The sequence below is a fragment of the Pelophylax lessonae genome (assembly GCF_965119305.1).
Source record: "Pelophylax lessonae genome assembly, chromosome: 1".
Lineage (NCBI taxonomy): Eukaryota > Metazoa > Chordata > Amphibia > Anura > Ranidae > Pelophylax > Pelophylax lessonae.
In genome coordinates, this window is record NC_138768.1 from 504,169,066 (window position 1) to 504,183,112 (window position 14,047).

At 41.0% G+C, this 14,047-nt stretch overlaps 1 protein-coding gene across 16 annotated transcripts in view; it reads right to left on the bottom strand.

The window, feature by feature from the left end:
• The window catches only part of LOC309544369 (protein unc-13 homolog A), a 297,990-nt gene that overhangs the window by 236,229 nt on the left and 47,714 nt on the right, over window positions 1–14,047 (bottom strand). For all 16 annotated transcript variants that reach the window (XM_082243274.1, XM_082243271.1, XM_082243272.1 and 13 more), the window contains exons 3-4: window positions 4,661–4,760; window positions 4,460–4,577 (exon numbers count right to left, since the gene is read on the bottom strand). In XM_082243274.1, the coding sequence (XP_082099400.1) occupies window positions 4,460–4,577; window positions 4,661–4,760 (218 nt within the window). The remainder of the gene's footprint in view (window positions 1–4,459; window positions 4,578–4,660; window positions 4,761–14,047) is intronic.

Consider the following 14,047-nt stretch of genomic DNA (forward strand, 5'->3'; position numbering starts at 1 on the left):
CCTTGCTCCGAGTGTAGTAGTGAAGTCAACTCCTAACCAGTGGGTTTTTTCTGTGTCCTGAATCCTGTCATATCATTTTTATGTTGAGGGGCCACCGAACTTGAAGTGCCACCAAAATTGAAGTGCCCCAAACCCCCCCCCCCCCCCCAAGGTCTAAATCCAGCACTGCTAAATACAAGATCCCAAAGGGATTGCACCAGGTGATGGGGTGTCACATTGATTCACATGCATTGTTTGAAGCTGTTTTCAATGTTGTTTTATATTCTAAATTTAGATCTAAAGTATAAAAAAATAGATGTATATTATTTTTTTACTTTGAAATATGTTGTTTATGATCCTCAAATTATTCTATACAGTGATCACATTTTGGCAGCCCTGACACTGGAAGGTACTTTGTAAATGTATGCTGTAAAAAACTGCTTGTGTAATACATGGAGGTTGGGAAACACCACCAAAATATCACAGTGGGTTCCACTACTGTCAGCTAAGAACCAAAAATAAGGAAATAGTTAATGCAGTATGACTAAAATTAAACAAATTAGCATTGTAAAAATATTTCTTGATCCCCAAAATATTGATCTATGCCAGTGACATGCAAATGGTATGGATACAATTTGGCATACATAACATTAAAGAGGAAGCAAACTTCCATCTTTAAGTTTTACTTAATATAATATAGGCTTACCTATAGGTAGTGTAAAATAATCTCCTAAACATTCACCGTTTAGGAGATATTTACTGAGCTAGCAGCTAGCTATGTCATTGGCCGCTCGTGCCATTTCTTCAGAGCAGTGTGCCGCAACTGGTCGCTCCTGCATGCATGTCATGCAGTCACAGAGCCGAAGCCGCGAACCAGGAAGAAAGACGGGGTAGAGATGGACGCTGCCTCCAGCCATGGCATCCCATCGCTGGAACGCTTCTTTTTCAGGTAAGTTTAACATAATGTGCTAGTATGCCTTTGCCATGCAGGTAAGTAAAAAAAAATAAAAAGTGCAGCTGTTTAAAACCGCTTTAATAAAATGAGATAAGGTGGAATTGTGGCAGGAGTTAACTGTCTCGATCAGGGGTCTCCAAACCTTATAAACAAAGGGCCAGTTTTATGTCCTTTTGGCTTCAGGGGGTGCCTGAATTGTGCCCAATGCCCCATCCATGGTTTTAATGGGATAAATGGTGTCCTACCATATGGTGTCCTATCATGGTGTCAGTGGAAGGAATGGTTCCCAATCATTGGTGTCAGTGGAAGGAATGGTGCCCCATCATTGGTGTCAGTGGAAGGAATAGTGCACCATCATTGGTGTCAGTGGAAGGAATGGTGCCCCATCATTGGTGTCAGTGGAAGGAATATTGCACCATCATTGGTGTCAGTGGAAGGAATGGTGCCCCATCATTGGTGTCAGTGGAAGGAATAGTGCCCCATTATTGGTGTCAGTGGAAGGAATAGTACCCCATCATTGGTGTCAGTGGAAGGAATGGTGCCCCATCATTGGTGTCAGTGGAAGGAATAGTGCCCCATCATTGGTGTCAGTGGAAGGAATAGTGCCCCATCATTGGTGTCAGTGGAAGGAATGATGTCCCATCATTGGTGTCAGTGGAAGAAATATTGTCCCAAGGGCCAGATAAAGGCAAGTAAAGGGCCACATCTGGCCCCGGGGCAACAGTTTGGAGACCACTGGTTTTGCTATTTATGAACAGACAAATTGACAAATGATAGTGTATGTCTAACTAATTTTTTTCATATTGAATAGAGTCTGTGTGTTTTTCATTGTTGTTTGCATCTTTGCTGGGGAGAATTGCTCCCTCTTCTTGTTCTGTTCACCATTGGTACTAAGTCAGAAAGTGATAGGGAATTTACAGTTTTTCATTTGTGACCAGAATAAGGACACCTGTAAGAACTGTCTGAAAGGGGATTTTCGCTTACTTTTGATAGAATTCTTCTCATTTTCTATTGTGTCTGTGGGACAGCAACCAAAGGGAAATCTCCCTATGGAGACACAGACAGGGATTTTAGTTATTTCCTATTCTATTGAAAACTAAAAAAAAGTTTTGTGAATAGATACGCTTGAAGGCTAACAATAAAGTCTGAAAAATAAAGTGTCCAAAAAGTGTTATCATTTTCTTGTAGCTGAGTATCTGTAATTTAAAATGTTTTACCTCTAAAAATTATAGCGGGAAATGTTCTCTGGTTGCTTCTGTCAAACATAATAACTACATGTTAACAAATAATATATTTATTGTCACTTATAAAGGGCAGCTGCCAAAAAAACCAGATTATCCTATCATAGGATGTAGATTATTATTGTAAAAATGTTAGGTTGTCTATAATATTTTGGCTGGTTGCCTGTGAAAAAAGGATTTGGGTTTAACCACTTTTCTACTGGGCACTTTTACCCCCTTCATGCCCAAGCTATTTATCGGCTTTCAGTGCTGTCACACTTTGAATGACAATTGCGTGGTCATGCAACACTAAACCATATGAAATTTTTACCACAAATAGAGCTTTCTTTTGGTGGTATTTAATAACCACTGTGCTTTATATTTTTTACTGAATAAACGAAAATGTAAAGAAAAAGATGTTCATAGTTTGTTATAAAATTTTGCAAACAGGTAATTTTTCTCCTTCACTGATGAAGCTGATGAAGCTGCACTGATGGGCACTGATAAGCTGCACTGTTGACCACTGATGAGGCGGCACTGATGGGTACTGATGAGGTGGCACTGGTGGGCACTGATGAGGAGGCTCTGATGAGGCTGCATTGATAGGCACTGATAGGTGGCACTAATATCCACTAATATGCAGCACTGATAGTCGACACTGATGAAAAGGCACTGATTGGCAGCACTGATGAAAAGGCACTGATTGGCAGCACTGATGGGCACTGATTGGCAGCACTGATGGGCACTGTTGGGATTGCACTCATAATCAGGATACTGGTAATCAGTGCTGTGATTATCAGTGTAGATGTCCCTTTCACACAAGCAGGTTATAGGCTCTCCTCTCCTCACGCTGTCAGCTTGAAGAAAGAAATGCCGACAACTGGCTTGTGTTTACATCATGATCAGCTATGATTGGACACAGCTGATCATGTGAGCTGCTTATTGGCTCTTTACCCTGATCTGTGCTCAGCTGTGTCCCGAGGACAGCGGGCGTGCAGCAGGCCTGAACATGGGAGCATGCCATATGATGCCCTCCCAGAATTCAGCAAGTGGTTAAAGGTTAAATGTGTGGTTGACAAACCTGAAAAAACTGTACAAACATTTAGGGTCCATGCACACTAGGAGCAAAAAAAAATGCCAGAACTTCTGGCAGAATAAGGGGCATAAAAAAATGCTCATAGTAGCTCATATTGCACAAGAGTTTAGGAGAGTTTATGGAAATTTCCCTTTACTAGCATTTTTCCAAAACATTCCCCTCTGCTCATTTTCCAATTTATACTTGAAAACGCAAAAGCGCTCCTAAGGTCACATTTAAAAAGCGTTAAGAATTTTTTTTAATGCCTAATACACACAATGAGAAGATTGGACAGAAAATGCTGCTTTCGGAGCAATCGTCCAATAATCTAATCATCGGTTACACAGCTTTCCGGAGCCAATCATGACAGTTTGTGCGAAGTTACCTGAAGGGACAACCAGGAAGATTTTTCTTGTAGGATAACAGAACGAACAATTTTTGTTTAATTAGTACAAGATTGGTCTGTACAAAATTGAGTGAACAAGACCGTGTAATGCTCAGAAAAGAAAACATACATTACAATACAATACATCATCGTGGGAAGTTGTATTCTGTCATATGAGGATTTTTGTCACTGTTTTCGATATGAGACTAGCATGCAAAACAAAAATGGATGATCATTTGTCTGATATTCTCATTGTGCATATGAGGCAAAAATGCTGAGCTTAAAATTTGCCTCTAAAAGTTCTACTGCATGGACACATAGGATAACATTGAGCTGCTTCTACAAGCAGGAGAAAAAAACTGCCAAACTCCAAAAGCAGCATTTTTTACGCCCAGTGTACATGGTTCCTTACAGCAATTTGCTGAATGCACACAAAAAAGTTCAGCTTTTCTTGAAAGCAAAGAGGAGTTCTTCACTGTGCTAAATAGGTATACCTCATAAAGTGGCTAATGAGTTTACTTATATTTAAAAGTACAGTACATTTAAATAACTTTAATCAATTCTAGTGCAAGGGTATACCAAGTACTTCATGTAGGACTTCAAGTTCAGACTCAGGGGTTTACCTGGTATATCCTACCACAAAAAGTTTTTTTTTGTTTTACAAATGTATTTCCCAATTAACTTCCCAGTTGACCATATACTGCACATTTCCTCACATTTCCCAACATCCTTCAAAGCCAGGTGGAAAAATTGGCAACCAAACAGCAGTTAAATTAGTCAGATGCAGCTGGTCTTTGGGCATGCTGACCAACTTTTTTCTATTACGTAAGGTCTATCATGCTTACCTCATTGGACTGTCGAATAGTTCTTAAAGGAATCCATACAGTCCCTAGCATTGTGTCCCATATTAATCCTTTATTCCAGACTTCCACCGTCAGTCCTAAATCCAGTCTGTTAATCTCACTGCAGAAAAACAGAAAGTAACTTCACTTTATGATGCCTGACACAACTGATGATCAGGTAAGGTATTGCTGCTCTTTACTCACAACATAAAGTCTTGCTCCCAACAGGGCAGGTTGCCCCTGACTGCAATAGTTGTGCTCTTCACATTTTGTACTTTTAAGGTTACATAAGCATTAAACTTTTCTGTCGAAAAAAGAAACACAATTATTTCAGCAATCTCATTATAAAAGTGACAAAGTCAAGTTTTGTACAGCAGGGGTACACAAGTTGCATGGGTGTGTGATTTTTTTTTCTTCTAAAAAACTTTGGTGTACAAGAAACGTTTTGAGGTGCTGGAGATGTTCAGAACTACATACTAGCATTTCAACAAAAAATAACAGCATTCCAAAATGTTGTATACCTAAATAATCTACTCCCACTTTTCTTTTAACTAAATAGGAGGCATACACAAATACAAGTATCAAGATATATATAAGGGATTGGGTTATGGCGCTGCTCTATGTCAAATTAAACGTGTTTGTGCAAGAAGATATGTAATATCCACAAATAAAAAATAAATAAAACATGTGAAAAATGTGCAAAAATTTTTTTTAGTGCAAAGACTGCTCCTATTGTCTTTGCACAAAAAGTCAAGAAATATAAATCAGAGGGCACAGTATCGGCTTTCGAGCAATACAAGGAGGCAAATAAGAAAAGTAAACAAGAAATCAAGATGGCTAAAATCAACTTTGAGAGACAAATAGCGGAGGATAGTAAAAAAAACCCAAATACATTTTTTAAATATATCAACAGCAAAAAAACTAGGGCAGAGCATATTGCACACATAATTAACGATGATGGAAGGATGGTTACAGAGGACACTGAAAAAGCAACCGTGCTGAATGCTTTTTTCTCGTCAGTCTTTACACAGGAAAAGGAGGGGTACACTGATCATGACTGTATGGTTAGTAGTAATACACAGGACTTGCCACTATGGCTAACAGAGGGTGAAATCAGGGAAAGGCTGGATAAACTTAACACAAACAAATCACCAGGCCCGGATGGCGTACATCCGAGAGTACTCAAGGAACTCAGTAAAGTTATATCTAGACCACTGTTCCTGATTCCGATATTCAAAAAGGGCCAGAGACATATCCCGGGAAATTATAGGCCTGTCCGTTTGACATCAGTAGTATGTAAACTTCTGGAGGGGATTATAACGGACTATATCGTAGAGTTTGCTAATGACAACAACATCATAAGCGGTAATCAGCACGGGTTTACAAATGGGCGTTCTTGTCAAACCAATCTCTTAACATTCTACGAGGAGGTGAGCTGTGAGCTAGATAGGGGGAGCCCAGTGGATGTGGTGTACTTGGATTTCGCTAAGGTGTTTGATACAGTTCCCCACAAGCGCTTAATTTATAAAATAAGGTCTGCAGGTATCGACAGCAGGGTTTGCTCTTGGATACGGAACTGGCTAAAAGGGAGTGTCCAAAGGGTGGTAATAAACAGCGCATACTCAGACTGGTCTGAGGTAGTAAGCGGGGTGCCCCAGGGCTCAGTCCTGTGACCAACCTTGTTCAATTTATTCATAAACAACATTGAGGACGGGATCAGTAGTTCGATATCAGTTTTTGCAGATGACACAAAATTGGCCAGGGCAATAACTGCACAGAATGAAGCAGATATCCTACAGAATGACCTGGACAAAATAACGGAGTGGGCAACGACATGGCAAATGAGGTTTAACGTAGAGAAGTGTAAGGTTTTGCACTTGGGGACTAAAAACATAAAAACACAATACACGTTAGGAGGGGAACCCCTGGGAGAATCAAAAATGGAGAAGGATCTGGGAGTCTTGGTTGATGATAGATTAGGCAACAGCATGCAATGTCAAGCGGCAGCTGCCAAAGCCAGCAGATTATTAGCATGCATAAAAAAAGGGATGTATTCCAGAGATAAGACTATAATCCTTCCACTTTATAAAACTCTGGTCCGACCGCATCTGGAGTATTCTGTCCATAATTATGCAACTATAGCAAAAAAAATAATTCATGACAAAAAATTCATAAATTTGTGTAAACTATATATAGTGCAAATTCGCCAGAAAGTGCAGGAAGTCCGGGAAGCTATGCGCTCCACGGACCCAACCCGGAAGTTTCACAATGACGATTGACTCCGCCCTACGCATTCTGTCACTCTGACGTCATCAGGAGCAGCCGACCCATCGGTTTGGGTCCGTGGAGCGCATAGTGTCCCGGACTTCCTGGTTTTTTATATGAGCGAATGATCTTAACCTATGTAAGTGCACTACTTTTTTACACATAAATTTACCTTTCCGGATTTACACTATGGGGGCTGTTTCTTTCATATTCCATTGACCAATGTGGGAGAATGCCACTGTACCATTGAAGGCGCGGGGGAATACGAGGAGAGAGCGTGAAGGCGGCATAAAAGCCAGGCATAATTTAAAAGAGGGCAACCCCTGTTGAAAGGGGAAAGACATCTGGTGAGGGGGATACCAAGCGGGGGAACACGAGTGGAAACACCGGGACTCACTGCATGTCATGGCACTAATGCCATTGTGACAGCACCATCCAATGCTTTTCCACTGATGGCTCTACAAGGAACAGCAAGCCCTCGGAGAGAGTGATATTTCGAGGTCACTGCACATCACCTATGAATGGGAAGCTTAAAGGACACTACACTATATCTATGAACTGTTATATCAGCACAAAGTATTGATTTTTATGTGTGATTTATAATATATGTGGAAATTATATATTGAATGCATTTGGAACCTCATGGTGAGGAGATTTCACTAATTTCAGCTCCTGCACTTTCTGGTGAATTTGCACTATACAGTATATTTACACAAATTTATGAATTTTTTTTGTCATGAAATCATTTTTTTTGCTATAGTATAATTATGTTCATTATGTATTTTGCACAATAGGGGCAGTCTTTGCACCAAAAAATGATTTGCACATTTTGCACGTTTCATTTTTATTTATTATTTATTTGTGGTTATTATATATTTTCTTGCACAAACATGTTGAATTTTACATAGAGCAGTGCCATAACCCAATCCTTTATATATATATATATATATATATATATATATATATATATATATATATATCTTAATACTAGGCACTACCTAGGTAGCAGTCTAATTGGGGGCAGGAGCACACCATTTTAGACGATTAAATTATCCATAGCGCGGATTATACTTACAACCTTACACAAATACAAGTACCTTAGGTATACTTGGTGCACCTTATTCTCCACCCTGTCATGGCTCCGCAGTTGTTTGAAATTGCTGGAATTGGCTGTCATTTTGAAAGTTAGGACCCAGTCTATGATGCAAGAGCACTTACAGCCGCTCCTGCATAAACAAAGTCAGTATATACTGCTTGCAGTCCTTTATGTGCAGATCAAAGACATTTCCATTAAAATGCACAAAATGTCAGTTAAAGCAACCTTGCAAGTGAATAAATGTATTTATTTCATAGCTACAGGGGTCCCAGGGGTCACAATTGCAACCCAGCCCCATGCTGCAGGGGGCCCATGCTGCCCCCATGTACGCCTGTATAGGAGGAGGAGAGGGGTCAACTCATGGTTGCATATAGAGGAATCAATCTCTCCATATTCCTCCTGCATCCGATGAATGTCTGTGGGAGGGAGAGGAGGAGGAACGGGCATTCAGCGGCTGCAGGAGGAAAATGGAGAGTATGATTTCTCTATATGCAGCCGCTCCTCCTATCCAGCTTCCTTCCGCTGCAAAAAAGTTCTGCTACCCTGGTGTCAGCCCTGTGCTTGCCAGTCTTTAGGCCCAGCCTCTGTGTCTACAAGTGAAGCGCTCCACCCTCCACTGGACGAACCTGCGCTTTGCACAGTATCCTCCCTTCACTCTGTGGTGATCTCAATAAGTGTGCTTTAGTGCTGGCCGCCGAGTGAGCTCAGAGGTGGAGGCGGAGCCATCTCTACTTCCGACTGCTGTTCTTAATATGTGCAGGCAGAAAGAGAGATAGTAAAGTGTAATAGTGCTGCGCTCCCTTTTTAAAGTGCAAGAAAATTTGTTGAATGCAAATGGATGAATTACCATATGTGCAAAAGATGCTGAATAAATAAATATAATAAGTGGGTCAATAAATTAATATTAACATGTGTGCAAAGGATACAAATAAATAACATACAAATATATCACAAATCAAATATACATCGGCGTCTGTCTTGGTGTGCGTGTATCACTTTCTGGTTGTGTCACTTCTGGGTACGCTCCGACCTTCCCTACGTGTTGCGTCATGTGTGTCGTGACTTCTTACGGGGATCATCGGAGGGAAGGTCGGAGCATACCCAGAAGTGGCACAACCAGGAAGTTATACACGGAAACCAAGACAGACGATGATGTTTCCTTTCTGATATGTGAGTCACTACATCTTTTTAATAAAGTATATTTGAAATACTACAATATGAGAGGTCTCTATCTATACCCCTTACCCTGAGAGCAAGACACAGAACTGAGAGGAGGAGAGAGACGGTATACCCCGCGAGGGCCCCCCCACCCAGGACCCCCTGAACATAACGGTTTAATTATAAGGCTTTCTTGCAAGAAAGTAAGAGGTGAGAGGCCAGGCACACAGTTTGGAGGCACCAGCACGGAAGTTCACCCCCATTTTCTGCAACTATTACAGCACTTAGAGGTTTTTCACCACATGCATGGCTTTCCTCGTTTGGGCATACATGATCCAATCTGCATGACGGATACAATCTATTTAGAATACATCACGAAGCACAGATTCTGAAATTTAGATATATATGAAGCGACCCATTGATGCGATTTAACAATAAGACTTTGGACACTCTACACTAATTATATATATATTTTTCACCTTTTTCACCTTCATTTTTATGGTTTATATTTACAGCTAGTGGAGCTGTTCTGCTCCATCATTTCACTCAGCATACCTTTCCTCACCGGATCTTAGTCCATGTTTACAGTCAGTGGAGCTGATTTACTCCAACAGACACTTGCACTATCACCGATGTATGTACTGTAGTATGTAATACCAGCACTTTATTACATCACTCTTTATCTTTTATGATATATATTGCTTTAAGAGTAAGAATTTTATATATATATTTTTTTTTTATGTGATATATTTGTATGTTATTTATTTGTATCCTTTGCACACATGTTAATATTCATTTATTGAGCCACTTATTATATTTAATTATTTATTCAGCATCTTTTGCACATATGGTAATTCATACATTTGCATTCAACAAATTTTCTTGCACTTTAAAAAGGTAGCGCAGCACTATTACACTTTACCATACATTTAAGGCCTAGGATCAGCTTTAAGTGCCAGCAGCAACCTTTGTTATATCTAGTCTATTCACTAATTCCCCACAACAGCGCAAGAGCCCATGTTTCTTACAGAAAGAGAGATAACTGCCCAGCCTCAGACATCCTGCTAGGAGAGATGAAAACTACAGTAGTTCTTTCCAGGATGTGTATAGGGAGGTAAGTTGGCAGGGAGACGCAGAGGGAAGGGTGAGTGAATGTGCAAGGAGGTGGTAGGAAGGTGTTTGTCTGCAGCTAATATTAGTTGCTGCCTCTTTGCATGATGATGCCATTGTGCAATGGCCTTGCAGTGATAGAGCACTGAATTAGGACTCATTCACACCATGTACCTTTATGCCCTCTGCACTTCGCACTCCTCTCCCTAAGCATAACCACTGTCTCCCTAAGCATGACCCACTGTCATACATTCCGCACTCCTCTTCTGAACATTCTTCCTGCCTTTATACACTCCCCACTCCTCTTCTGAAAAATCCTTCCTGCTTTCATACACTTCACACTCCTCTTTTGAACATCCTACCTGCCCTCATACACTCTGCACTCATCTCCTTGTATATCCTACTTGCCATCATACACTTTGCACTCCTCTTCTAAACATCCTACCTGCCGTCATACACTCTATACTCCTATATTGAACATCCTACCTGCCATCATATACTCTGCACTCCTGTCCCTGTACATCCTACCTGCTGTCATACACTCCACACTCCTTTCCCTGTACATATTACCTACACTATGCACTCCTCTCCCTGAACATCCTACCTGTCGTCTTATACTTTGCACTCCTCTCCCTGTACAGCCTACCTGCCGTTGTATAGTCCACACTCCTCTCTTGCATATACTGTCCAGCATTACAACCTCCTTACTCCTCTCCTGCACATACTACCCACCATCATACCCTCTGTACTCAGTTTGTACACATACAAAACTACATTAATTAAACATATATACTGCAGCGCAACAAAATAGACATGTGGCAAAATACATTAATCATATGCCTATATACATAATATTGTGAAGCTCAGTCTCTCAAATATAATTAAATTAATATAAAAGTCTTTTCGAAGCTCAAACAATTGTAAGTAAGCCAGGAGGGAGGAGCCAAGCCCGTGACATCACGCTGCCACAGCCGTTGTTGTGTGGAGTGGTTAGCCAGCTGATGTGGTTGTTATAAGCGCTTTAATACTTCTGTTTTTTAAGTGGATTTTAGTGGGGGCTTTTATTAAAGTGTTAATTGGGAAAGCACTATGTACAGTATATGCCTTTTTCTTACATGTGGTCCGTTTGTGGATTGTGAATACAAGGGTAATAGTGTACCAAGTTCTAAGAGAAAGGAAAGGCGATCACCCCAGGAGATTCAAACAAGTTATGGTGATGACCCTGATTGTTTCTTGCTTGAGGTGAGCAGGTCTATAGCAGCAAATTATAGAAGAGCACCATTGGTGGCAGAACATGTTTTTTTTTTACACACAATTGGCTTGCATAAAATTGTTTGAGAGTCTAAAGGACCTTTATATTCATCCAATTATGTTCTGAGAGACTGAGCTCATGTATTTTGTGCACTGGTCCAAATGTTTAACCTTTTCCTGTCAAGCAGATTTTGGTTTGGCGGGGGGTGCATTAATATAATACACTTGGTGGAAACTTCTGTGTCAGCGTGTAAATATTTGTACAGCAGTTGCCTATATTTTTTCACGTAAATTATTGTATCTACTGGCTGCATATGAGGTATGCCCCATGGCCCTGTACATATGTTATTTCCCTTTTCCCCCCTTTTCCAAGTTAGTGGGATACTCCTTGTAAATTTTTGTACACTTATTTTTGTAGGGGCGGATGCCCAGGGCTAGTGAGGTCTCGGCTTGGTTTGGCAAAGGGGTGGATGTAGCACCCTCCTGGGTAGGTGCTAGAGAGAGAGTATCGTTTTTGAGTCTTTCTGCTTACCAGAGAGATTTCCAGGTAAATTTATGTTGCTCTCTGCCATACGAGAGACCAGGATCTATTAGTGAGGTCTGCTCATGGTGCTCAGATGCAGCTCAGCTTGTCTGAAATGTTTCACACAGGTCCAATAGGGAGGCATATTGGGCAGTGGGAGGAAACCTGACAAGTGACTGCACAGGCATTTGTTACAGCCCTCGTGATTGGCAGAGGAAAGTGTCTCAGTGCATGCTGGGATACTGTATAAATGCCAATGGCACATGTGCTTGGGGTCTTTCAGCTGGAGAGAAGGGTCCTAGAGGGAGGGAGCAGCTGCCCCTCCTCTGTAGAAGCTGCCATACATCCCTCGGTGGTCGACCTGAGGGCCTGAGAATCAGAGAGGAAAACTGAACTCAGAGGTCCTGCAGAAATGACTGGAGACACTGGAGAGGATCTGATTCTGGCTACAGTGAGTACAGATCTGTGTCATAGGGCCTGTTCTGAGAGGGCTACCCCCTTCTGCTAGAAGAGTCAGTGGATGGGTGTCAGTCAAGGGGATGCCAGAGGGTATCCTGAAGATAATGTAGTTGCATCAAGTCTAGTGCTATGGAGAGCAAAATGACTTTTTTCTTCAAAACAAGCGGCAATATGGTTTAAGCAGCGTGTCTGTTTCCTCAATTAACCTGGTGAGGCCAACCAAGAGTTGCCCTTATCTACTGTGAATAGTTCAAGTTGGAGTATCCCACTATTCCCATCCAAGCTCCACAATAAAAATAAAACCAAACTCCCCTGGCCTGTTTATTGACTGGAAGTAGGGGTGGATGTGTGAAAAATCCCCTAGTTACTGTCTACAAGTAATCAGAGGGAGTCTCAATAAGTCATCACACAGCAAGCCCTACTGGGACAGTGCTACACTTGTGGACAGCCTTTCCACAAAAGTTGAAGCTGTTATAGCTGCAAAGGGTGGGCTAACTCAATATTGAACCCTACACTAAACAAAATTATAAAGGCAACACTCTTTTTTTTGCCCCCATTTTTCATGAGCTAAACTCAAAGATCTAAAACTTATTCTATGTACACAAAAGGCCTATTTCTCTCAAATATTGTTCACAAATCTGGCTAAATCTGTGTTAGTGAGCACTTCTCCTTTGCCAAAATAATCCATTCACCTCACAGGTGTGGCATATCAATACACACATATATATAAACACACACACACACATAAACATGTGGTTGAGCTTTGGGGCGCATGCCCTAATGCAATAGGCTGCACACATATATGCTTCAGTTTATAAATACTGTAAACAGGAAGATCTGGAGAGAGCTATTCCTGTCCATTCATTCTGTGTATCTGAGACTTCAGAGAAGGAGATAGAGAGCTGTGTCCTCAATCCCTTTTCTCTGTCTCAAAGGTCGAACATCAGAGGTCTGTTTAAGCCTCTGATATCTCGCTAATGCCCCCTAACAGGGCTACTACAAAATTATAAAAAATAATTTAAAAATAATATTGTAAAGAAAAAAATGGAACAAAAATAAAATAACAAAAATAAAAAACTACTGACGCCAGTGGCAGAACTACCAGAGTCACAAAAATCATACTTGTGACTGTGCCCTGGCGTTCCTCTACTGGGCTCGGAGGGGAGTGCTCCGGCCGGGGGTCAGGAGGGCCCTTCATGGTTTCCTTCACCGGGGCCCTAAAGATTCTAGTTATGCCACTGATTTATTTAATTTCAAACTTGTACCTGTTAAATCCCTCGTTGGGCCTGATCCGCATTCTCTCTCTCTCTTGAAATCTTTAATTTTACTTCCTTTAGTGCCATTTAATGACATTCAGGTGGCATACTGAAATCATAATCACCCTATTTATAACATGAATGTGTACCAGGTGAATGGGGCAGCTGGTGAACAGCTGTTGAATGTCACAAGTACAGTAAACTGTGAAAACAGAGAACCTGTGAACAGACCAATATTTTCAGCAATCTTCCATTTAAAATATATGCACATTGACTTTTATTAATCTGTAAATGTCTCAGTTGTGTACACATCCAAAAGGTCTGAGGCTTCTGCTGGCAGATTCAAAGTAGACTCTCAAGTAACACTTTCCCTTCTCCCCAGCAGCTGCATGAAAGGTTTTGAAGTGAAGTGAAGTGAAGTGAAGGGAGAGATGGAGGAGCTGGCCAGCGACAGTAATTACACACTCCTAGAA